Source organism: Nansenia antarctica (genome assembly GCF_963989245.1).
Source record: "Nansenia antarctica genome assembly, chromosome: 18".
NCBI lineage: Eukaryota > Metazoa > Chordata > Actinopteri > Argentiniformes > Microstomatidae > Nansenia > Nansenia antarctica.
Genome location: NC_137691.1, coordinates 13973935 through 14001308, shown reverse-complemented (window position 1 = coordinate 14001308; position 27374 = coordinate 13973935). Strand labels below are relative to the sequence as shown.

Here is a 27374-nt window from a genome sequence, read left to right as displayed (position 1 = left end):
AAATTGTTGTGAGCCAGGACTGCTGATGTTTACCCACTTTGCCACTTACGTCATGGACACATCTATTTTGTTTTTTAAGGTTCTTTTCTGAGTGGGGCAGATCCTCTTATATTTTTAGTTAATTTAAACAGTGGAGAAAAACAGGAAATTGTAGGCTATGTCAGCAGGGCATGGGCCATATTCAAACCCATGCCGACATCGGCATAATATTATGTGTGCACTGTAGGCCATGGTGCTAGACTACTGGAACACTCTGAAGGGCTCTGCACACAGCGTGCGATTTCTGTTGCGCATCAACGTTCCATTTTGAAGTTTGAATGGAAGTCTATGAGAACATCGCATTTACCCACACACGGCCCCGATTTTAATCGCACGGCGAACATTCGATTCCATTCATTTTGAATGGGACAAAGCACACGGCGTGCGAGTTTTGTCGCACTGCTTTGTCCCATTCAAAATGAATGGAATCGAATGTTCGCCGTGCGATTAAAATCGGGGCCGTGTGTGGGTAAATGCGATGTTCTCATAGACTTCCATTCAAACTTCAAAATGGAACGTTGATGCGCAACAGAAATCGCACGCTGTGTGCAGAGCCCTTGAGGCCGCAAATGGAGGTTACAGTAGAGATGGAGTATTGGAACTGTCAGTACTTGGGATTATTAAGTGTACAGTCATTCCAGGAACCGTGTACAACCACATGACCCCAATCCCCTTTTTTAAGTGCATTCTGGCTAGACTGCCAAAATATTGTTGTGCCTTGTGTCACATAGAGTATACAATTGGAGACATTATGTCAACTCTCTCTCCTCCCACCAGAATACCACATCACTATTTTAAAAACCGGACTTTATTTGTGTTTGGCAAGCAACACATTTTATGGAGTTTTCTCAGGCTAAAAATAAACAGGAGATTCATCGATACAAACAAAAATATACAGTATATCCACATTTTTCCTGACATAGAAAGTTGCATTGCAAATATCTCTGTAACCTGAAGAATCAGAAAGAAAATCTTAGAGAGACAAGCCATGAATATCCACATGCAAATGATATGCAAATGGTATGAATAATTGAGGTTTGGGAACAGATTACCACCAGTTTAACAGAATTCCATGCAATGTTCTAGCATGCTTGTCATCTCTGACTCCTTCCTAGGGGGTATAAGGATGGAACAAGCTGACAAACACCACATGTAACTTTACACAACTGTAAGTTATAATGGGCATAATACAGGATAAAACACAAGTACTGCATCACAGTACAGTACAGTAAAGCATGGCCAGGTCAATGACTGTATAAAAAGGAAACTTATATATATTGTAGGGAAGGCTAGTGGAGGTAGAAATCAGAGAATGGCACATTGTAATGCATGCATTCCTAATTCCATTCCATCCATTCCAATGATCACATCCTCCGATTTCTATCCCCACCAGCCTCCCCTGATACTGTGATTTAATTTGAGATTGGTGGGAGAACAGCATACTGATTCTGCCTATGCAATTCCTTTAGCAATCCAATTTCATACCATCCACCGGAGCTCTGTGCTGCGGTAATCTTGTTTCTCTCAGTTTAGCATAATTATCCACACTTGATACTATCATAATGTATGTCGACTGGCCTTCATCAGAAGCACGGCTTCAGGGGGTTCAGTTCGAGAAGGTTGGCCTGCGCGCAATCCTGACCACATTATACGTATTTAATCCTGGCGCGTCGAAGCCTGGCGACAAATCCTTCTTATTGAACTGGTAAAAGTTAAAGAGTTGCCCGTCTTGGGCCTCGAGGGACACAGCGGCGGTACTGACCCGCAAGACGCAGGGGTATTCCTTCTCAAACACCACCTTGAAGACTCGGTCCAACAGATAGTTGAGCTTTATGGTCCGGTACCTCTCCGGGATCAGGTCCTCGATTTGAGGTCCGAACTGCTGCATAGTTAAAACCCCGTCCGGTCCGGCTCTGATCTCGTAGAAGGTGATATTGCTGTACGTGAAGAAGCCTATGTAAGGGGCTGGGTTCGGGGGAGGAGTGAGGACCTTTTTAGCCTCCCTGAAGGCCCTCTCCATGGCCGGGATGATGTGACCGTAGGCCTTGGCTACCACGTCGTGGTTCTGGGGCCTGGTCCCGGCCATCAGCACCACCAGACCCAGCTTCATCTTAGGCACCAAGGAGAAGGTGGCGGAGTAGCCGTCCAGGTCCCCGTCCTTCCGCACCACCTCGTAACCCAGCTGCTCATTCACCTCCCAGGGCGTGCCCGTGCGGTTGGCGAAGTAGTCCTTGTCGCAGCGGAAGAGCGGCGTCAGCATGATCTTCAGCGTGTCGGGCTCCAGGAGCTTGCGGTGGTAGGCCCCCAGCAGCATCATCGCCAGCTTGGCCAGGTCGGCGGCCGTGGAGAACATCTGGCCCGAGGGGCGGTACCAGCCCAGGTCGTAGAGCGGCGCCGGCTGGCCGCTGGAGTAGACCCCCACGGCCATCTGGCTCTGGACCGCCGGGGTGATGTCGAAACCTGTGTCCTCCATGCCCAGGCGGTCCAGGATGTTGTCGTTGACCCATTTCTGATAGTCGAGCCCTACCACCCTCTCGGCCATGACGTGGGCCAGCAAGGAGAAGGCCAGGTTGCTGTAGTGGCATCTACAAGACAGTAGAGAAGGGAAGCCATTACGGTGGAGGAACAGACAGCATTTACTAAACTGGGAATGACGGAAGCAATCACCTGGTTACTTTCCCTTTGAGATCCCTTTGAAGGTATTGACAGAAAGATTGGATAGGTAATGGAAAAATGACACACGCACCAAGAGTTTAAGTGCTCATGGCTTGTCACAACACGCACAATTTGAAATACTTTATTGGAATGTGACCATGAATGACAAACAACAGACAGTCTTACTTGGTGCCAGGGTCCGCAACAAGGACGTCGTCCTGCAGAAGGTTGACAGCAGCCTGCGTTTTACCCTTCCATAGCAGATTAGTAGCTCTAAGCCTTCTGGGTAGACCTGGAGTTGACAAACAGTAGTACAGCTTTAGTGCTCATCACCAATGAAAAGTAAATACATTGACTTTTGATGCAAGAAGAAAAAGTTTATTTTCACAAAACTGAGCAAGTGTCTTGAGAGATTGTTTCCAGGCAGTAGTGTATTTATGTAATAACAGTAACAGTCACATACTCATCACGTATAACACTATAATAACACTTTGTCCAATTCAATCCATGTTTGTAGTGTGCCAAACAGGGTCTGAGATTATAGCTCACTCTCACGCTTAATCACTGTTAATTCAATCTAACAGCCAGCTGAGTAAACTCCCCATGAATGAATTAATCAGAGCTTCATGACTCTTAAAGAACCAGGATCTTTTTCCCTCCTACTGAATGATATGTATTCATGCCATAATAATAACCCATGGTACACTGTATTTCTTTCCACTTTAGCTGCATAACAGCTTATATGCAGTGTATAATTGAGTTGTATCATGGAGGTTCGTACTGCATTCTCATTCATCTGCTCTGACAGTAAGTAATCATTGGTGCAGTAGGAGGGAAATAAAGAAAAGAAACATCTGTCCACTTATTCTGAAGCACAACATGCTGTCCAACTCAAACTCTAACACAGGAACTCAGTCTCACTCTGAATAGAAGTTTTTAGGGACACAGTAGAGGGGAAAGCGGGTGTCTTTAGGAGATGCAGTGCTGAGGGGCGGAAGATGTCTCAGGAGGAGCAGTTAAGGTGTAACCTGAAGAGATGGGTCTTCAGTCTACGACGGAAGATGGGCAGTGACTCTGCAGTTCTGACAGCCGTGGGAAGCTCATTCCACCAGCGGGGAGCCAGTGTTGTGAAGAGACGTGATCGGGAATACTAAACGATGACGTCACTGGCACCTTTGTATGTATTTTCGTGTAGGTTTTCTGGGGTCATCCCTATGTTCCCACAGCCCAATGGTGCCACAGCCCAATGGTTCCACATTTCTATGTTTTTTTTGTTGTTGTTTTTTTTGTTTAATTAGGCCCTATGTTCCCACAGGCCAGTGGTCCTAAAGCCCAATGGTCCCATATTTCTAATATTTCATAGGTGGGCTAGGGTTAGGGTTAGGACTAGGGTTAGGGTTAGGACTAGGGTTAGGGTTAGGACTAGGGATAGGGTTAGGACTAGGGTTAGGGTTAGGGTCAGTGTTAGGGCTAGGGTTAGGGTTCGTTAGATTACTTAGAAATGTGGGACCATCAGGCTGTGGGAACATAGACACGCTCCCGGTTTTCCCACCAAGTTCTATTTCACTCCAGGTTTCACTCGTTAGTGACTGTGATTAACACTTCCTATTTCTGATGCCAAACAAGTATCGCTCAGTTGGTCACAACAGGCATCTGGCACACTGGTTTAAGGTGGCACTAGAGGTTTAAGGTGGCACTAGAGGTTTAAGGTGGCACTAGAGGTTTAAGGTGGCTCTAGAGGTTTAAGGTGGCTCTAGAGGTTTAAGGTGGCTTTGGTGTTCTTGAGTATTTGCACTGAATGAGAATGAGGCCCCAGCAGGCCCGGCATGGTTGTGTTTACCTAGTTGTGTTATTGAATGAAACATGCCACTCAGGTGGCCACTTTGGTCATGATAGAGCAATGCTATACAGCTGGGCATAGTTAGACACAAAACTGACCTCGCAGTTGTATTATAGGTAGACGTAATATCATAGAAACTGAGACAAGACAAGCTCATTGTGATGTATGGAACACATTGGGGAAGGAGGGAGCTGGGGGGGGAAGGAGGGAGCTGGGGGGGGGAAGGAGGGAGCTGGGGAGGGAAGACGGGAAGACGGGACATAAAGGGAGACAGGGAAGGAGGGGGGTAGTGGATAGAATTAGTTGTCCTCGAATGTACAGCCAGGTCTTACCAGAGAGCTGGCTAGCCATCCTGCGCAGGGTGACTGAGGACGAGCGGATCTGGACCTCTCCGCTGTCCAGGAAGATCAGGCCGTCCGTCACGTACTTAAGCTCTGAGTCGCGTGTCTTGCCCAGGGGGTTCTTTATGGTGAAGTTGTCCACGTATTTCTCCAGAGGGTCGTCCAGGGAGGCCACCTTCCCATCCTCCCACAAACGGTAGAGCATCAGCGTGGGGAAGATCTTGGAGAGGCTGGCGATCCTGCCGGTTAGAAATGAGACAAAAAACAACTTAATGTAGCGGAGGTGATTAGAAATCACACTTTTGTGGCCTGGGGTGGTCCGGTGGTCGAGCACCGCGGTCTACAGTGCACACACGTGCCCATGTCGGCATGGGTTCCGAGTCCGGCCCATGCCCTGCTGACGTGCCCTCTCTCCCTTCTTCTCCTTGCTTTCCTGTCTGTCTTCACTGTGTCTGTCTAGTGAAATGTACAAATGTGGGTGGGGCTGCCCCACTCAGAAAAGGTAACCTCTAAAAAATTAATCACACTTTTGTGATGTGGTAGCCCTGTCTGAGAACTGAAAACTCAGAGCAATCAAGTACCTCATCCACTCAATTTTGTGCACACCTCTGGCAAAACAGAATTATTGCGAGCACATTCTCGCATCGCTCCGTCCAGGATCAAGCCAGATCAGCTAATCTAAAATTCTCCAGACCTCTGATTGGTCCCTAGCCTAAGGGGATCAAAGTCAAAACTCAAAGTCAAACTTAAACATTCACAAGCTTTGGTTGTGTATGTACTGTTATTTTTAAACTGGTCTCTCTACTGGATGTCTGGTCACAGTTTGAAAGAGCACCCGCAGGCAATCAGCTTAATTTAAATAGAAAAGAGCCTTTGTGTTAGGGTGTTTATCATGAGTAGAGTGACTCAGATCAAAGTGTAGCCCAGATCAAAGTCTTGCCCACCATACAAGTTGAATGGTACTGAAAAGGTCATTGCAGTTGCAGAGTAAATTCATGACATGCACCCGTACACACACCCACCCACACACACACACACACACACACACACACACACACACACACACACACACACACACACACACACACACACACACACACACACACACACACACACACACACACACACACACACACAGACACAGACACAGACACAGACACAGACACACACAGACCTTTGTCTTTTTCAATTTAAACATATGGGCATTTGATATACATTTTTCAAAGAGCAAAGGGCAAAGAGATTGAGGTAATATAACTAAACTAAAACTGGAAAAAAACGATTTGTAAAATGTAATGAATAGAAATGCAATGTAAATATCAGATATACAAAGACTGTTAGAGGAGACCTCTGTTAGTTCTAGCCCCACATGGTAACGATCACACTCTTCTCCTTATACCTGAGGAACTACATCCTGCAAAAAAGTGCGGGCAACTGTGGACTTCGCTCACAGGACCTGTTCCTATGAACTGTCCCTCGAGTCCATACTGAACTGTCCCTCGAGTCCACGATACTGAACTGTCCCTCGAGTCCATACTGAACTGTCCCTGGAGTCCATACTGAACTGTCCCTGGAGTCCATACTGAACTGTCCCTCGAGTCCATACTGAACTGTCCCTCGAGTCCATACTGAACTGTCCCTCGAGTCCATACTGAACTGTCCCTCGAGTCCATACTGAACTGTCCCTCGAGTCCATACTGAACTGGGAAAAGGGATTTCAGGTATGCTGCCCCCTCCACCTGGAATCAGCTGCAAAACGACCAGAACCTTCGGGAGCTGGTTTCTCTGGCTGCTTTTAGAACGCTCTTAAGTGACATGGATTCATTGTAGTTGTGCTGTTGTCTGTCTTGGCCAGGACGCTCTTGTAAAATATATTTTTAATCTCAATGAGTTTTTATTCCTGGTTAAATAAAGGTTAATAAATGAAAATAAAAATAAGAACACCATTTTAGTTGATTATTTGAGTCAGGCGTTTTGTTTCTAGGCTGGAAGAAATGCCTTTACCCCCCTGCAGTTCTCTCGTCCAGGGGTTCGAGACCACCACACACGCTAATATAACACTTCCCTCTGACTTGACGACTGTTATCATAAAATCACACCACTCTTCACAAGGACATTGGATTTGATAGAATTGGCTCTATTTCAATACGGCTCTATTTTTATCTGAATTGGAGCGGCTGTAGCTCAGGGGGTAGAGCCAGCGTCTAATGATTGCAAGGTTTACGGTTCAATCCCCGGCTCCTCCTGTCTACCTGTCCATGTGTCGAGGTGTCCTTGGGCAAGACTCTGAACCTCAAATTGCTCCCAAAGAGTGGGCCAGCTCCTTGCATGGTAGCTTAACGCCATTGGTGTGTGAAGGTGTGTGTGAATGGGTGAATGAGAGGCCATTGTAAAGTGCTTTGGATAAAGGAGGATAAGTGCAGTCCATTTACCATTTACCATTTTTATCCAAAATTGAATCTGTGAGGATGTTATGTGACTTTGGACAGAGTTATCTCCCTCTCTACCCCCCCACGGCCCATGACTGGTCCCTGAGGGAGAGCTCTGACCGGCTCACGCTGTGTGTTTGTTTTGCTCCGACAGCTCCTAAAAATCTGCTGTTTGAACTAAGCTCTATCGATAAATCGTCTCTGGAGTTAAATAATCTCCTATCCTATACAACTCTTGACACGACACCAAATCCGATGCCAGGAGGCTGAGACGCGACTACCACCGCTACTAGCTAGCCACAGCGGCTAACCAGCTAGCCACCGAAACATCTATGAATGGGACGTCTTTTATCGGGAAATCACCCTCCCGGATTACTAACAGCCTTATATATTCCTATACTACACGCTTCTGTGATATTGCTAGCTCACCAAAACTTTATTGGTTTTCTCTCTCCTCAGTGGCACTACTCTCCTCTCCCATGGCTTGCTCCCGTTGCCTGGAGCCTAGCCACCAGGTGGAGGAGATGAAGGGTCGGGATCTCAGATGTCTACCAGATCAAAGAGGGTGAGAACTATCATGACACAATAGTTACAGACACAGAATGCACGCAGTCCACAATATCAAAGCCCCATCCCAGGTATAAATCACTCTGACTCTTATATCAGCAGGCACTTGAGAACACTTGCACTCCACAAATGGATCAGCAGTTCTTATTGAAGCTTCTCCCCCCAACTACAGTTTTTTTTTCAATCAACCAGAAATGGGAAAAAAGGGGGAGGAACAGCTACCATAGCGTCAAATATAATCTAAACTGCAGGAGCATATCCTTTGATATATTCTCCTCTTTTGAATATCATGCCACAGTTATGAAATGCCAACCAGCAGATTTTAATTTACATGTTGATAATGAGGCTGACTCGTGGGCTAGGGATTTTTATTGACCTCTTGAACTCTATGGATTTTATCCAACATGGCAAAGAACCTACTCACAATCGTGGCCATACCCTCGATCTAGTGATTACAAAGGGTCTTAAGGTCTCAATATCAGATATCAGTGACCTTCCCCTCTCTGACCACTTCTGTATTTTCCTTACCATGGTAATATGTAAAGCTGAAAATAACGCTGAACGTGTTGTTAAAAAATGTATCTTACCCCCGCAGTGGCTTAGAACCTCAAAGCTTTAATGAACATTGATCACACAACTCCCACTCCACACATGATTCTCCCACATGAATGATTTAGTAACTACTTTTAACACTAAAGTAAAAATGGCCCTAGACTCCTTGGCACTACCAAACTAAAAAAGGTTGGAGCCAAGAGGAGAGCACCATGGAGAAACAGCGAAATGAACCAACTCAAGAGAACATGTAGGAAAGCTGAGTGCAGATGGAGAAAGAACAAATTACAGGTTGACCGGGTCATTTTTAAAGAACATCTCTCTACCTTTAACATGGCAATGAGAAATGCTAGAAAAAATAATAACCCCAGGGTTCTTTTCTCAACAATTGATAGCCTTGTAAACCGTGCTCCTAGAACACTAGACAGTACAGCCTCTGACACCAAATGCGAGGAATTCGCAGCCCACTTTGGGGATAAGATAGCAACGATTAGACTGTGTATTACTCAGGCAAGACTAGGTTTGTGTTGCACTGAACATCCACAAAATCCACCACATAACATGACCATGAGTTTGTTTACCGTGGTTGATACCGAAACGTTAAGCAAAGTGGTGTCACAACTCAGACCGTCTACGTGTTCTCTTGACCCTATTCCCACCACATTTTTTAAGGAAATGTTCAACTCTGTATCTGAGGACATACTAGCCATTGTCAATCACTCACTCCCTACTTACAGGCACTTAAAACTGCCCTAGTCAAATGACCCCCTCTTTACAATGCTCAAGCTGCTATTTACACACAACGACCACTAGTTGGCCGCTTGTAAATTTGCCTGCTTCCTACACAGAAAACGGCAAAATAGCTTTATATTAGCTTATCCTGATATGATTTTGAAAATGTAAGGATACTTGGTGGTAGAACATTTACATTTTTGGCATTTAGCAGACGCCTTATTCCAAAGCGACTTACAATCAATACATTTGAATACTAAGCATGTGAATCAGCAGTCCACTATTCGTTGCATGAAGAGTAATCTAGCTCGGGCCCGGGGCCACTGATAGAAGGAAAAACCTTCTCCCTATTATCGCCTTCTACAAATTTTTTTTTTTTTATATTACTGGAGAAACTGAGAAACAGTACAAGGGGGGCAATAGAAGTTCTTAGGGACACAGTAGAGGGGAAAGCGGGTGTCTTTAGGAGACGTAGTTGGTGGTAGAACGCACATATCTAGGAAAAGTCATGAAAGGAGGGTCTGATCGAGTGCAAAGATGTTCTAGTGTTAAATGATAGCTATGACCCATTCCAGTCAGGCTTCCGCTCATGATGATGATGATGATGATGATGATGATGAAAACCTTTATTGTCCCCAATGGGGAAATTTTGTTGTCAAACAGCTTAGTTAGGGCAGACAGAAAACATTCAATAAATAAATAGATAAAACAGTGCAGGCTCAATAAGTACCGCAGAACAGAAACTGCATTGATCACGGTAACTAATGATCTTAGAATGAATGCGGACTCCAAAAAACTCTTGATCCATGTACTTTTAGACAGCGTGCAGCTTTTGATATTATTGAGAGACTTGAAAACTGGGTCGGCCTCTCTGGTCCAGTCTTAAACTGGTTCAGGACTTGCCTAACCGGCCGAGATTTATTTGTGACCCTTGGTGACCATAACTCAAAAGATTACAGCGTAACCTGTGGAGTTCCCCAGGGGTCCATGCTAGGACTGTTGCTTTTTAGCCTATACATGCTACCCCTCAGCTCTGTCATCAGGAGGCACAGCGTTAACTGCCATAGCTATGCTGATGACACACAGCTTCTCATTCTAAAGACTATGGTCATTTGACCGGCGCTAAGAGTAGGTGAAATAGGCATGGCTGTCCTAGTGTTAAAGCCCTAACCCCCAAGCAGACATGGAGCTGTATCCCGCTCTCTCACACTGTACAGCGGTGGAGGCAAAAAACGGAGACTGGCCTCATTGTATTGCATGAGATGGAATGAGGAATGGTATCACATGAATGTGTTTCATTCCATTCCACACATTACAACGAGCCCGTCCTTCAGTTGCTACATCCACCAGCCTCCACTGGCATAGATTTAGAGCTAAATAGAAAGAAGAGGTTGATTGGAAGCCATTGCCAGGCTGCGGCTAATAACAGTTATTTGCCTGTATTGAGAAATCAGTCATGCATAGAGATGACCACTTATCATCAGGTTATTGTATATGAACATGTCGAATGTCTTTGTAGGTCAGGGGATAAAAGCATCATTGCTTAGTTAGTTATAATCACTCTTGTGAGCATAATTACCACTTTATTTACTGTATATGATATAAAACCACTTATTATTAACCAGGATGACATTACTTCATACTTCAAAACACAGCATTTCAAAACTTTCTTGATCATGCTTGCTCTCTCTGGGACAGTTTTACACTTGCACTCACCTGTAGATGGTGTACTCATTGGGTGGAGCTGAGAGAGGGTCGCTTCCATTCCTCTTGCCAAAGTTACCTGTCCACAGAACCGTGTCGTTGAATATCACGATGGCCGACAGGGAGGGAAGACTGACCGGGTGGACGGTCTGACGCAGTAGTGCATCCACCTGGTTGAAGACAGAATCAATAGTACTGTTTATGATCAATATATTTTTGGTTATTTTATTTATTTATTTAACCAGGAGGTCCCTTGAGATGAAAATCTCTTTTTCGAGGGAGACCTGATCTATTTACTCGAGCATAATCATAAGAATACTAGAATCAGAATGTGCCAAGCGCAACAGCCCAGCTCGAAAGATAGTAAGGAGAAAATATCCACAGTAGATTAACCAGCACTCTTAGCTGTTGGAAAAGATTATAGCAAATGGCCACGATTACAGAAATGCTAACTCAAAGAAATGCATTGATTCAATGGTCCCCCCTTAAGGACATAGTTATTTCAGTAAACATGGAGTTCAAACATTTCAGTGGGTCGAAAAACATGAAGGCAACTCTATGCTTGACTTTTTATCCCTGTCGACCAACATAAACCACTTTCCATTTATTTGGTATGCAGCCAGATGTACAGTATCTAAGGATCCTTCATCTTCCGGGGCGTATTTCCTTCAAGGACTGGGAGATACTGAACCTAAAGTAGCAATGTCATTCTTCACACTCAAGGGTACTTGTGCAGAATGAGTGGGCTCGAGGAAGAAGCCTTGCTACAAATGATGGCCTTTAACTAGAACAGCCGAGTGAGTAAAGAAAAATGTTATATCTTTGCACTCGATGAAATTTCAGGACCCTCCTTTCATGACTTTTCCTAGGTATGTGCGTTCTACCACCCAGTATCCTTACATTTTCAAAATCACATCAGGATAAGCTAATATAAAGCTATTTTGCAATTTTTCTGCAGGCTAATTTACAAGTGGCCAACTAGTGGTCGTTGTGTGTAAATAGCAGCTTGAGCATTGTAAAGACATTTGACCCCCGAGGCGGCTCTTTTAGTAGGTAAAAAAGGCACGGCTGTTCTAGTGTTATGACAGTCTTTAAGTAACAACTTCAACTCTGTTTCTAAAGGGCGCAAAGCAGCAAAGTCTTTCCGTGTGCATAGATCAAGAGGATGTCAAGAGTATAGAAGATGCCGGTAGTGCTGCAGAAATGATATACCTTTGAGACTGAAAAGATCACCGAAGGGTCTGTTAAGGGATATCAACACTTATCCACAATCTGGTGTGTAAACAGACTGCTGCACAGATGTCTGTACTGTACGTACTCCAATCTCCTTCTCCGATCACATGACATGCACTGTCTAAATTAAATTCATGTAGCTCTTGGTGGCCATGCCAACGTCAGTGCCAGAAAGCTTTGTGCAAACGGACACAGACTTTCCTTCCTTATCCATTTTTGTGGCTGATTGCTAAAGCATTAGTGTAATGTGAGAGAGTGAGCACTTGAGCTGTGCACGTCCCATAGATCTTTGGCACTAGATGCTCTATCCACTACTACACCATCCAGGGGAGGACGGTGGAAGCAGACATTGGAGAATGGGCTCATTGTAATGCATGGAACGGAATGAGGAATGGTATCACTTATGTCTGGCATACATGGGGTGTCGTCGTCGTCGTCCCCCTCCTTTTTTTTTTTAGACAGCAATATTCAGTTTCATATGGGTGGGAGTTGAGGCTCTTACCTTCTCCAGGGCCTCCTTCAGGCTGGGGATGGGGTGCTCCAGAGGGAGGGGCTCGGGGAAGCGGGGGCACATCCTCTCTGACTTTGAATCACCGCCCAAACCCTCATCTGGTAGAGGATGGGAAGGGGGGGGGGGGGGAGAGAGAGAGCGGGAGAGAGGGAGGAGAGAGAGAGAAAGAAAAGAGTAGACATTGAAATTCCAACGAGATATCAATGGAATAATGTATGAGATGATAAACAGACTCCCATATTACTCTCTAATTGATTGGTTCTTGTCATAATTATTCTGCTCTATGCTCTCTTGTGTTTTCAGTCCATCACCAAAGTATTCAATTTGAGAAGTTACACTCACTTGTGTAAAGTCATAAAGGTCAGTCCTACTATGAATTCAGAATGAGAGTGGAAAACTCATTCAACCCACTGCACCTGGGAAGTTATTGAATCAAGCATGGATCTCAATCCATAGAGAAATCAGGCCAATGTTTTGAACATCCTAATGAGGCGGCACACATCAGGGGCAGCACATAAGGGCTACTTTAAGGTTATTCCCACTGAGCTGGCCACAATGGACTGAAACGGCAATGATCTGATTATGGTTTGCACCTCACGGCTACACGACTATGCCGAATTTGTGAGCTGAGACGGCGAGGAGACGATAACGCTGGGAGGGTGTTTCCGTATCGTTTTCGGAAGTCGTGTGGTCGGCGATTGGGTGTGTTTTTACGCTAACGATGGCGTGGACACGCACAAATGTATTGTGGTTTACTTAATACTGTTCAGCACTTGAGGTTACATTCAATGCATGACTTATATGCTATATAGGCTGAATAAGATTTTGAAAGCGGCAAGTAACAAGTGTGCGCATCAAAGGTCTTGGCATTAGGCACTTTTGTAATAGCTGTGCACGTAAAGACGAAACAGGGGACCAGCAACATGTTGCACCTTGGTCTTGCGCACTCGTCGCTTTGTCAACTGTCAGAATAGTCTTTTAGGTCGAAACATTATTTCATATCAAAAATCCTGGAAGTGACAGGGAACATAGGACCCGGGGAACATAGGACCCTTTTTCGGGAGGGAGCTAAGGTACCGGGGAACATAGCCCACATCCTCCTTTGGGATGTGGGCATCCACCATGCCCACATCCTCCTTTACAAAGACGCCCTCTCCTCAGCCAAATCCCAATATCTTACAGACAAAATCACTGCTGGTGCTGGGAACACCAGGGCCCTGTTCTCAGTGGTCAACAACTCACTCCGCCCCCCCGATTCCCTTCCCCCACAGTTCTACTCCACTGACCACTGTAACTCCCTGATGTCATTTTTCAACTCAAAAATAGCCAATATCCACCAGCAACTGACCCCTCTTATGTCCAGTTGTCCATCTCCCCTATCTCCCCATCCCCCCCTCTCTGCACCTCTGTCCTGCTTCCATCTTCCCTCTGCTGCCGATTTATCTAAACTCATCCGTAAATCCAAGCCATCCACGTGCCAACTTGACCCCCTGCCCTCCTCCCTGGTCATAGCCTCCCTCCCCTCTCTCCTGCCCCTGATAACTGCAATCATCCATTCCTCCCTCACCTCTGGTTCTGTCCCATCATCTCTCAAATCCGCAGCCGTAACACCAATTCTGAAGAAACCTGGTTCAGACCCCAACATCTTCAATAACCTCCGTCCCATCTCCAACCTGCCATTTCTTTTAAAAATCCTGGAAAAAGTGGTGGCTTTACAGATTCATACTCATCTCTCTAACAATAACCTCTATGAACAGTTCCAGTCTGGCTTTCGCCCCCTTCACAGAACAGAATGAATGAATGAATGAATGAATGGTCTTTATTGTCATTGATATAGTACAGGTACCAAACAACGACATTTGGGAGGGGGGGGGCTCCCCTGGTGCTAGGGAAAAAAAAAACTAAAAAACAAGAAGGGGAAGGAGCTGGTTTACATAAATAAAGGCTATGTACACTATCCACTATACTATACTATACAAATAAAACACTGTGCTGTACTCTATGCTATGCTATACCTATTCTAACATTTCCTATTCTCTGAACCTTATGTACCCTAGGGTTGTCATATTGCACATAGTGTTATTGCACATTCATTTAAAGTGTCGCAGTTTGCAGGCTTGAAATGTACACATTTGTGCCTCAGCACTACACCTGATTTCAATCCAGCAGCTGCCATCAATCCGTCCAGACTGTCCAGGGCCCAGAACCTAGGTCTTTGCTGTGTTCAGGGCCTGAATGGCCCTGGGGTAGAAGCTGAGCTTCAGTCTGTTTGTCCTTGCGAACATGGTCCTGAACCGCCTGTTCGAGGGCAGCCGAGCAAAGTGTTCGTACCCAGGGTGGGATGGGTCTCTGGAGATCTTGGAGGCCTTCCTGAGGCAGCGTGTGTTGTACAGCTCTTCCAGAGAGGGGAGGGGGGCGCCGGTGATCTTCTGGGCCGATCTCAGGACTCTCTGTAGCGCATTCCTCTCTGCGGCTGTGCAGCTGGAGAACCAGTTGCAGATGCAGTAGGTGAGGATGCTCTCACTGCGCAGCGGTAGAAGGCCACCAGCATCTCCTGTCCGATGTGGTGCAACAGAAACAGCCCTCCTCAAAATTACTAATGACCTCCTGATGGCAGCTGACTCCGGACTCTTATCCATCCTCATCCTACTCGATCTGAGCGCCGCTTTTAATACTATATCGCACTCCACCCGCCTTAACCGTTTAGCCTCCATTGGTATATCTGACACCCCCCTACACTGGTTTCATTCTTATCTCTCTGGCCGCACTCAGTTTATACAGTTAAAATCATTCACATCCCATCCGTCCCCCCTCTCCTCTGGTGTTCCCCAGGGCTCTGTCCTTGGCCCTATCCTCTTCATCATCTACCTCCTCCCACTTGGTCTGATTTTCCGTAAATATAACATCCATTTCCACTGTTATGCGGACGACACCCAGCTCTACGTTTCCTCCAAACCCACTTCCACCCTCCCTCCCTCCTCCCTCTGTGCCTGTTTACATGAACTCAAATCCTGGTTCACTTCAAATTTCCTTAAATTAAACAGTAATAAAACAGAGGTAATTCTCATTGGCTCCAAATCCACACTCACCAAGCACCCCAGTTTCACCTTCACCATAGACAACTCCTTGGTTTCCCCCTCCCCCCAGGTTAAGAGTGGGTGTCGTCCTCGACAGCACCCTTTCATTCCACTCTCACGTCAACAACACCATCCGGTCCGCTTACTTCCACCTTCGTAATATCAACCGCCTCCGCCCTTCACTCACTCCCAACAGCGCCGCAATCCTGGTCCACTCCCTCGTCACTTCCCGCCTAGATTATTGTAACTCCCTTCTCTTTGGTCTCCCCCACAAACTGCTCCACAAGCTTCAACTGGTCCAGAACGCTGCTGCCCGTATTGTCACCAGAACCCCTGTCATCAGTCACATCACCCCCATTCTACACCAACTCCACTTGCTCCCCATCAAACACTGCATCGATTACAAAATCCTTCTCCATACTTTCAAGGCCATCCATAACCTCGCCCCTCCATACCTGTCCGACCTCCTCCACATCAACATTCCCACCCGGTCCCTCAGGTCTGCCTCCTCCATCAACCTGACCGTCCCCCCAGCCCGTCTGTCCACCATGGGGTTTAGAGCCTTCAGCCGCTCCGCCCCTCGCCTCTGGAACTCCCTCCCCCCCGACATCAGGAACATTGATTCAATCTCCTCATTCAAAACCCACCTCAAAACTCACCTGTTTACGCAGGCGTATCCCTGTTGATTTACTGTTCCCGTGCTGCTCTGCTGCTAGCTATGTTTATACTGTATATTTCTATGTATTTTGTATTTTGAATTTTGTAACTGTTTTTAAACGTTGTTGCACGGCGACCTTGAGTGCCATGAAAGGCGCCTTATAAAATAAATGTATTATTATTATTATTATTATTATTATTATTATTATTATTATAGGACATGGGGAACATAGGGATGACCCCGTTGAGCCTATACTGGCATTAGTCAGTGCTACTTTTAATGTATCATTTGCTAAATGATCAGTTTTGAAATCTATCAGGGTTTTCAATCTCTGAAAAGTTCTATTGATCAGACAGTCAAATCTAAATCCTAAATGTGAGCAACATAACTTGTGGTCAAGTTAATATATTATTTTAATAACTCATTACACAATGGACAACAAAATAAAAAATACAACTATCAATATTCAGCAATTATGTGTGATATAATCCTGTGCCATTTGTTGATACTTTACATAGTTATAGAATGTGCCAATAAAGGCAAGCAAGCATATCACAGCATGAATTGCAATTACTTTCTCTTTTTTATGATGCCCTGTTTAAATACTGTGAGAGGACATTCTTCTTTAATGTTAGCCTTGTGTGCAAGTATTTCCATGACCTGTCGTTGACATGTAAGACCGACAGTAAGCACCTAGACTAGACACATTTGGCCATTCATTATGGTACAGGTTTTGTACTGCATTCTTTCTTCACTAATAAATAATTTCACCCCAAAATTAACCCAAACAAATGCATTGTGCTGCATCAGATTTTCAAACTCAGGAAGGCTGAATACTGTAAATGCCTTTTGTGAAAATGTTATGCCTAAACTGAAAATCATTCAGTGAATCAAGAAGTGTGATGAGGCGTTCTGTATTGTATGGGCCGATAGTTGGACACCATCATTGTGTTAGATTTTATAATTGTATATGCCTTGTGTAGCTTAGAAATCTGGTGGAATAATTAGTCAGGGTCCCTCATGGGTGCTTTTATGCTTCTGTCTGTGTGAAAATATCTTGTTGTTGGAGTTTGCTGCGAGAGACTATGTCTGTATGCTGCAATTCTGTAATAAATCTATTCTCCTGAAGACGCAGCATAACTTAATTTGAAGTTATGTTGCTCACATATTTAGGATTTAGATGTTCTCCAAAGAGTCTGACTCACTGTGTTTAGAATTCTAATCCATTCCCAACCCACAAACTAATTGGATTCCACCGTCGCACCTGACTGAGACACCCTGCAATGACCGGTATTGAGGCTTCCGTTATGTCCTCATTTAGCTCTGAGGCAAAACTGTTGATTATGAATCAAGCTGTGCTCTAATTGCATCCCTTGGAATATTGAACAATCCTCAAAGGAGTCTACTGGATGTATGAAACATTGTCTAATGTGTGTAACAATGTTTCACAGTGCAGAGTAAGCCAGAACCAACTGCCTCTAACCTATTTACCTCAAACACAATGTTGTAAAAAATGGTCTTCTCAAATGGTATAGTATGTTGCCATGCTTCATGTTTTAGAATGATATTCAGTTTGTTTGTATTCAGTTTGGATGTGTCTTCTACTTCAACCAGTGCCGATTTTAGCATGGCATTTCTGGAGGGGCAGTTTTGTATCACGTCACCATTACAAAGAATAAAGGTAGTCTCTGGTAGGCTATGCTAGGCTATGCTATGGGCTGTGCTGTGAGTGCCAGGGAGCAGAAAGATTTAAAAAACGGAATACACTTCATACGCTTCAGCGCGACACAGAACACTACATTGAGGTTGCCTATACTGCAACAAAAAGATGAGACAGATGTGTCTTCGATAACTTGCATGCTTTATCAAAAAACAAGCATGCGGCTCATTGCTAACTTGTAGGAAAGTTTTATCAATTGTATTTCTCTAAATGGAAAGTAAGCACCATCAAAGCAGAGGCTATAACACACTACAAAAGCCACATTAACATTTAGGCTAGGCTAATTAACGGAGCTATATCAATATATAGCCCGCACCCTGTCCAGGGTTCTGAAAGCGACAAGTAACAAGTGTGCAAAGGTCTCTAGGCATTAACCCTACATGTAACATTTAGTCCACTTTATATCACAGCCAGTATAACATGTTGAAAATGACTACAAAACCAAACCAATATAGTCTACAGTGAACGGCGCACATGTATGACAAATATGTCCATTTGTCATACATGTCCAAACATAGGCTACCTCACTTTGAATAGAAAGTTACCGCGGCAGTTATTTGTGTGAGCAAACCTCTCGATGACTTTACTGTTGAAAGCCATCTGTCCCTGGATCCATTTTTTATTGATGGGTGGAAGTGTGGGTGGAAGTGTGTAGAGTGTTTAAGTCTTCTTTCTGCTTTGTGTGGCCCTAAATGTTTTATTTCCAACTTCTCTTCCAAACTCTTCCACACGGTCAATAATCGACACGATTCATTGTACATGTACAGTAGATCAACTGAATTGCTTTGTGATTATCCGTCACGTCAGGCCACGTGTTCTAGACAGAAATCATTGGCCAGACACATTTCTGCCTCAATCACCCAATGTAATTCCCCCTGTTTACGCCAATCACGCTCACGCCCCCCTAGCAACGACGGGGCGGAGTGCTCCACCGCCCCACAGCAGGGAGATGTCCACACACTAGAGAAATGACTCCAAAACACCACTACCGGTATAAGGATTGTGACTCAAGTTTATTATATTTATACACACCAATTTCACCATTGAATCACAATTTTTTGAGTAAATATAAAATACATGACTTCAACAAAGTGGAACCTACTGTACGGTGCTCTTACCTGGTAGGAGCTTTGGAAGCTGGTACTGCCACAGGAAGCACCCTGTCATGACCAGGGAGAGCAGGAGGAAGAACACCATGCCCAGGTGGGTCCACTTCACCTTCATACTCCTGGGTTTAGTCTTGGTGAGCGACTCTAGTGCAGCAGCAGCAACAGCAGCGGGGGCAATAGGAACAGGCTGGAACGCACGCGCACACGCACACGCACATATACACACACACACAGACACACACACACACAGACACACACACACACGCACACACACACACACACACACACACACACACGGACAAGTCATTCATGATGCAATTACAACAACAAAATACATCAGTGTATTTCCTCCTAACTCCTAACCCTAACCCACTTCTCAGTGATGCAAGACTACCGACTACAACCAGAGATGTTGATGTTCTACATACACTGTGAAAGAGCCCATTGCACTACAATCAAGATATCAATCTCTCTCAAGACTACTCACCACTCGATGTTAATGCTGATGCTCGACGGTCAGAGAGATCGTGGAACGCAACTGAATCAACAATCTCTCTCTCTCTCTCTCTCTCTCTCTCTCTCTCTCTCTCTCTCTCTCTCTCTCTCTCTCTCTCTCTCTCTCTCTCTATCTGAATCACCGTATGAACAATCCACTCAGCATCTCGCACGGCCAACTTCCAGATTCCTTCAGTGGTTGACGCTGTTCCACAGTGGGGTTAACCAAACAGGAGGGAGGTACGAACATGGCACCGAGATGGTGTCTTCATCCCCTATGTTCTCAGTGGCCATGCCATAAATCTAATCCTCGCCATCAGCGCTCTCCTCTTGACAATTAAATTTCCTCTCCAGCAGCCACGGGCCTCTGACATCATAATCCTTGAGATTTACTCCGCTAAAGCCCAGCTGAGCGGGAGAGGGGGATCTTAATCTCTAATCCCCGTGAATCAATTCACTTCAGTTCTGTTTCCAACCTACCAAGTTGTCTCTGCTTGGAAAGAAACATGGCATCGTAGGACTACCCCAGACTAACACAGCCTAGACAGCAGGAGGGTGTGGGGGGTGGGGGGGGGTCCTGCTAGGGGCACCTTGGTGAGAACATGAGTTGACAACTAAATCCACATGAGCACACCCGGTTAGGACGCTCCAGTGGACTAACGCGCTGACAGACAATTGTGACAGAGATAGAACACCATTCCTCTCTCTCGAATTCAACAAAGTCACAAGTAAACAGTTGCCGGGTACATACTACATTGGACATTCATCGCATTTCTTTTACATTTTGCCTGGTGTTTATTGATTCATTGGTGATCCATCTTATGTTGATATACTGTAGCTTTGTGTAGGTCAGGGGTCATGTGTTAATGGGCCAATAGGTTGTGTCTGAGGAGAGAGAGGGGTGTGGCTAGTTATTTGGATTAGTGTCAGTCTTGGCTACAGGGAGAGGTAACCCCCCCCTCTATAGATCAACTAAGGACACACTCCCTGAGTTGATCAATTAAAGGAGCTTGTGTTTGTATCCCCCCCAAACCCTAAACATATTTAAATCTAAGCTAATGTTTTGCAGCAGTTATGATTAAACACAAGCATTTCTATCAATGTCTTTTATCAATTGACTATCCTCTTATTGAATGTTTTATCTATTATGAATGAATGAATGAATGAATGAATGAATGAATGAATGAATGGTCTTTATTGTCATTGCTATAGTACAGGTACCAAACAACGAAATGTGGGAGGGGTGGCTCCCCTGGTGCTAGGAAAGAAAAAAAAAAACTAAAAAAACAAGAAGGGAAAGGAGCTGGTTTACATAAATAAAGGCTATGTACACTATCCACTATACTATGCTGTACAGATAAAACGACTAGGGTTGTCATATTGCACATAGTGTTATTGCACATTCATTTAAAGTGTCGCAGTTTGCAGGCTTGAAATGTACACATTTGTGCCTCAGCACTACACCTGATTTTTCAATCCAGCAGCTGCCATCAATCCGTCCAGACTGTCCAGGGCCCAGAACCTAGGTCTTTGCTGTGTTCAGGGCCTGGATGGCCCTGGGGTAGAAGCTGAGCTTCAGTCTGTTTGTCCTTGCGGCCATGGTCCTGTACCGCCTTTTCGAGGGCAGCCGGGCAAAGTGTTCGTACCCAGGGTGGGATGGGTCTCTGGAGATCTTGGAGGCCTTCCTGAGGCAGCGTGTGTTGTACAGCTCTTCCAGAGAGGGGAGGGGGGCGCCGGTGATCTTCTGGGCTGTTCTCACGACTCTCTGTAGCGCATTTCTCTCTGCGGCTGTGCAGCTGGAGAACCAGTTGCAGATGCAGTAGGTGAGGATGCTCTCCACTGCGCAGCGGTAGAAGGCCACCAGTATCTCCTGCTTGTTGTGGTCCTTCCTGAGGACTCTCAGGAAGAAGAGACTCTCTGTGTTGTGCCTTCTTGATGATGGCTGCTGTGTTGTTCTTCCAGGACAGGTCATCCTGTATGTGCACCCCCAGGAATCGGAGGGTTGAGACTCTCTCCACGCTCTCTCCGTCGATGAGCAGGGGCTGGACCTCAGATTTTTTCCTCCTGAAGTCCACGATGATTTCCTGGGTCTTTGACTGGTTCAGCAGCAGGTTGTTAACCTTGCACAGCTTGCTCAGCTGCTCTACCTCATCCCTGTACGCCGCCTCGTCCCCCCCCCGAGATGCACCCCACCACGGTGGTGTCGTCTGCAAACTTTACGATGGAGTTGCTGGGGTGGACGGGGGTGAAGTCGTAGGTGTAGAGGTTGTAGAGGATGGGGCTTAGCACGCAGCCCTGGGGGGACCCAGTGCTGAGTCTGAGGGCTGTGGAGGTGTGGGAGCCCACCCGCACCCTCTGGGGGCGGTCGGACAGGAAGTCCTTGATCCATGCACATATAGAGTGTGATAGTCCCAGGTCTAGTAGTTTGGTCATTAGCCTGTCTGGAAGGATGGTGTTGAAGGCAGAGCTGAAGTCCACAAAGAGCAGTCTCGCGTAGCTGTTTCCCCTCTCCAGGTGGGATAGAGTGGAGTGGAGAGTCGTCGCGATGGCGTCCTCTGTGGACCTGTGGGCTCTGTAGGCGAACTGGTATGGATCCAGGTTGGGCGGGAGGCGTGTGACTATGTGGGCCCGGACTAGTTTCTCGAAGCACTTCATGATGATTGGTGTGAGTGCCACCGGGCGGTAGTCGTTTAGGCAGCTCACCGTGCTTTTCTTCGGGACTGGGATGATAGTTGAGGTTTTCAGGCAGGGTGGGATGGTGGCCTGGGACAGGGACTGGTTGAAGATGTTGGTGAAAACCCCGGCCAGCTGGTCGGCGCAGTCCCTCAGCACCCGTCCCAGGACGCCATCCAGCCCTGAGGCTTTCCTGGGGTCCACCGCCTTCAGCACGCGTCTCACTTCATGCTCTGTGAGGGTGAGGCTGCTGAGAGCTGGAGAGAGTGGTGTTTGTGTTGTGGTTACCTCCGTTCGCCCCTCGTCGAACCGGGCGTAGAAGGAGTTCAGCTTTTCCGCCAGCAGGGGGTCGTCCTCTGCGGCTGTGAGCCTGTTGGCTCTGAAGTTTGTCATGTGCTGAACCCCCTGCCACACCCGCCTGGAGTCGTTGCTCAGGAAGCATTCCTCAATCTTCTCTCTGTGGTCTGCCTTGGCCTCCCGGATGCCGCGCTTTAGGTTAGCCCTGGTGGTGCTGTACAGCAGTGTGCCCTTCCCTGCGAAGAAGGCGTTGTCCCTCTCATTGATCAGTTTTTGGACCTTCCCAGTCATCCATGGCTTCGTGTTGGGGTAGACCCGGACCCGTTTGTCCACGGTGACTGAGTTGGTGCAGTTCACTATGTGGTTCAGAACCGACGACGTGAACTGTTCCAGGTCCTCATGCTCATATTCCTGCCATGAGGTGTCATTTAGGGAGATCTGCAGTGGAGCGGACCCTGCTGGCCAGGTTCTGACAGTCTTAGTGGTGATGGGAGCACTTTTCCTCATGGTAGTGTAGGCTGGGATCAGGAGGATTGACACCACATTTACTTCTTATATTTGCTTTTATTCATTGTCATTTTTATTTTCTTACTATGCTCCTCTTGCTGTATTTTTAAGAATGTATGTAAAGCACTTTGAATTGCCCCTGTTGTATGAAATGTGCTATACAAATAAACGTGCCTTGCATAGGTCGATTTTGTTTCAGAAATTGTCTTTGTCCCAGATTGAAACATCAGATTGTGTTTTCACACTGATAATGACTTTTTAGAGATAATTCGATTTTCATTTAATTGAATGTCATTGCATGAAGATGAAGATGACTCTTGAGAGAAATCAATGAGAAATTAAGGAAACGGTTAGAGCCCTAGTGCCCTTATATGGGGATATATCTCCTTCCTGAGTGTCATCCTGCTGGTGTTGAATCAGTCGCTGCATGGTGATCTAACCCATGGGGGAATGCCATGGTCTATTCTGACACACAGAGGACTAATGATAACGTGTGAAAGTAAGCTGGATCTGATCCTGGTTGCATAACCAGCTCTGATACTGTGTGTAGCGATGCAACACAGCAGCTGGCTGGTCCCATTTGGATGGAGTCAGGAGTTGTGGTGAACAGGCGTGATAAGGACTAATGCAGGCTGACACACACACACACACACACACACACTCACACTCACTCACACTCACACTCATGTGTGTGTGTGTGTGTGTGTGTGTGTGTGTCTGTGTGTGTGTGTCTGCTTGTGTGTGTTCATGTGTGTGTGTGTGTGTGTGTGTGCGTGTGTGTGTGTGTGTGTGTTCATGTGTGTGTGTGTGTGTGTGTGTGTGGTGTGTGTGAACGTGCCTGTGTGTACTGTATGTGTGTGTGTGTGTGTGTTCATGTGTGTGTGTGTGTGTGTGTGTTCATGTGTGTGTGTGTGTGTGTGTGTGTGGTGTGTGTGAACGTGCCTGTGTGTACTGTATGTGTGTGTGTGTGTGTGTGTGTGTGCGTGTGTGTGTGTGTGTGTGTGTGTGTGAACGTGCCTGTGTGTACTGTATGTGTGTGTGTGGGGGGGTGTGTGTGTGTGTTTACCTGTGCATGTACCCCGTCCATCGATGTCTCTATAAGCACTTTGCTCCCCGTCTTCCCCATTGCTCAGAGTGCACACTCTAAAATTTAGAATAAAATGGTATTGACATTAACATCAAGTTTTTGAAAGCTACTATACGTTAGATTGTAAACAAACACCAAACACCATAAAAGCAATCATGTCCCACTATAAAACATAATGATAGAGGAGTTTGGCTACTATGGCCTATGTGTCTAGTTTAACAGCATTTGGAGTGTGTTGAAGGATCACACACTGCATACCAAATGTCTTAAACTATCAAAACAAACCGATAAGCACTTCACAAACGCAATGCAGACTGTCAGTCAGCACCGAGTCTGCCATGAGAACTGTTGGGAGTGGAACACTTGCTCTGACTGGCACCAGAAGATTATCATTAAACCTGACAAAGAAACATTTTTCGTCAGTTGCTGCCAAGCTTTACAAAAATATTTGGATTTGTGTCTCAGCATCTAACAACCTCTCTCTCAGATTCCACCAATGACAAGAAAGAAACAACAACGTTATCCAAATTCAGGAATCCACTCAGGTCATCCAGTCCCCCTCCTTCATTTCCTCTAATGGATTTTGATTGGTTGATTAGTCAGTTGATTAAAGATTTTATCAAAAGCTTCAAAGGTCATACCAAAGGTCACCCAAAGCCAAGGTCACACTTTGGGATGCAGCTCGGTCTCTTCAGGACGATTTTTCTCCGTATCAGTATTTGCAGTTGAAATTAAGCGCTCCCAAAGCAGATTCACATTGCACAGATTAATTTAACGGTGCGGAAACAAATTTAAAAATGCTCTCTAATGTTTGTAATGATTATGTTTGATCGGTAGTGATCAGACATTAAGATATTTTTTAATTATGAACGCTGTTTTGGTCCGCGTGAAAATTAAGTGTCTGGGAAGCCACAGGTTAGTTTACCACTGGCCAGAAGTGTTCTAGGGGAGTGAACTAGTGTTCTAGGGGAGTGGACTAGTGTTCTAGGGGAGTGTTCTAGGGGAGTGTTCTAGGGGAGTGTTCTAGTGTTCTAGGGGAGTGTTCTAGGGGAGTGTTCTAGGGGAGTGTTCTAGGGGAGTGGACTCTAGGGGAGTGGACTAGGGGAGTGGACTCTAGGGGAGTGTTCTAGGGGGGCGTTCTAGGGGAGTGGACTAGGGGAGTGTTCTAGGGGAGTGTTCTAGGGGAGTGGACTAGGGGAGTGGACTAGGGGAGTGGACTAGGGGAGTGTTCCAGGGGAGTGTTCTAGGGGAGTGGACTAGGGGAGTGTTCCAGGGGAGTGTTCTAGGGGAGTGGACTCTAGGGGAGTGTTCTAGGGGAGTGGACTCTAGGGGAGTGGACTAGGGGAGTGGACTCTAGGGGAGTGTTCTAGGGGAGCGTTCTAGGGGAGTGGACTAGGGGAGTGTTCTAGGGGAGTGTTCTAGGGGAGTGGACTAGGGGAGTGTTCTAGGGGAGTGTTCTAGGGGAGTGGACTACGGGAGTGTTCTAGGGGAGTGTTCTAGGGGAGTGGACTCTAGGGGAGTGGACTAGGGGAGTGTTCTAGGGGAGTGTTCTAGGGGAGTGGACTAGGGGAGTGTTCTAGGGGAGTGTTCTAGGGGAGTGGACTCTAGGGGAGTGTTCTAGGGGAGTGGACTACGGGAGTGTTCTAGGGGAGTGTTCTAGGGGAGTGGACTCTAGGGGAGTGGACTAGTGGAGTGTTCTAGGGGAGTGGACTCTAGGGGAGTGTTCTAGGGGAGTGTTCTAGGGGAATGGACTCTAGGGGAGTGTTCTAGGGGAGTGGACTACGGGAGTGTTCTAGGGGAGTGTTCTAGGGGAGTGTTCTAGGGGAGTGGACTAGGGGAGTGGACTCTAGGGGAGTGTTCTAGGGGAGTGTTCTAGGGGAATGGACTCTAGGGGAGTGGACTACGGGAGTGTTCTAGGGGAGTGTTCTAGGGGAGTGTTCTAGGGGAGTGGACTCTAGGGGAGTGGACTAGGGGAGTGTTCTAGGGGAGTGGACTAGGGGAGTGTTCTAGGGGAGTGTTCTAGGGGAGTGGACTAGGGGAGTGTTCTAGGGGAGTGGACTCTAGGGGAGTGGACTAGGGGAGTGGACTAGGGGAGTGTTCTAGGGGAGTGGACTAGGGGAGTGGACTAGGGGAGTGTTCTAGGGGAGTGTTCTAGGGGAGTGGACTAGGGGAGTGGACTCTAGGGGAGTGTTCTAGGGGAGTGTTCTAGGGGAGTGTTCTAGGGGAGTGTTCTAGGGGAGTGGACTAGGGGAGTGTTCTAGGGGAGTGGACTCTAGGGGAGTGTTCTAGGGGAGTGTTCTAGGGGAGTGGACTAGTGGAGTGTTCTAGGGGAGTGTTCTAGGGGAGTGGACTAGGGGAGTGTTCTAGGGGAGTGGACTAGTGGAGTGTTCTAGGGGAGTGTTCTAGGGGAGTGTTCTAGTGGAGTGTTCTAGGGGAGTGGACTAGGGGAGTGTTCTAGGGGAGTGGACTAGTGGAGTGTTCTAGGGGAGTGTTCTAGGGGAGTGTTCCAGGGGAGTGAACTAGTGTTCTCGGGGAGTGAACTCTAGGGGAGTGGACTAGGGGAGTGGACTAGGGGAGTGGACTAGGGGAGTGGACTCTAGGGGAGTGTTCTAGGGGAGTGGACTCTAGGGGAGTGTTCTAGGGGAGTGGACTAGGGGAGTGGACTCTAGGGGAGTGTTCTAGGGGAGTGGACTCTAGGGGAGTGTTCTAGGGGAGTGTTCTAGGGGAGTGTTCTAGGGGAGTGAACTAGTGTTCTAGGGGAGTGTTCTAAGGGAGTGTTCTAGGGGAGTGGACTCTAGGGAGTGTTCTAGGGGAGTGTTCTAGGGGAGTGTTCTAGGGGAGTGGACTCTAGGGGAGTGGACTCTAGGGGAGTGTTCTAGGGGAGTGGACTCTAGGGGAGTGGACTCACCGATTTTGGCCTTTTTGTCTCTGCTGGCTGCCTCTTCAAATCATGTTCACATGCAGAACAGATAATGTTCGACACTGCAAGTCCATTTCAGGGGGGGGGGGGTCCTTAGGGAGGATGTTGTTGTTTGGAACGTCAAGCCTCAGTGGCCATAGGTGGCAGTGTTCCAACAGACTTACACACATCTCCTATAAAATTCCTTGTAGAACAGGTTGATCTATTACAGTTTTTCTCTATCGCTTT

At 46.5% G+C, this 27374-nt stretch overlaps 1 protein-coding gene across 1 annotated transcript; it reads right to left on the bottom strand.

Moving 5' to 3' along the window:
• Positions 1 to 1645: 1645 nt before the first annotated feature.
• On the bottom strand, positions 1646 to 24265 carry lactbl1b (lactamase, beta-like 1b; the record flags this gene model as incomplete). The annotated part of the gene is made up of 7 exons (XM_080548092.1): positions 1646 to 2624; positions 2881 to 2986; positions 4867 to 5114; positions 10872 to 11029; positions 12595 to 12701; positions 19177 to 19354; positions 24206 to 24265. 7 exons carry the CDS (start codon positions 24263 to 24265, stop codon positions 1646 to 1648), a joined length of 1836 nt encoding a protein of 611 aa, XP_080404218.1.
• Between the last annotated feature and the right edge of the window lie 3109 nt (positions 24266 to 27374).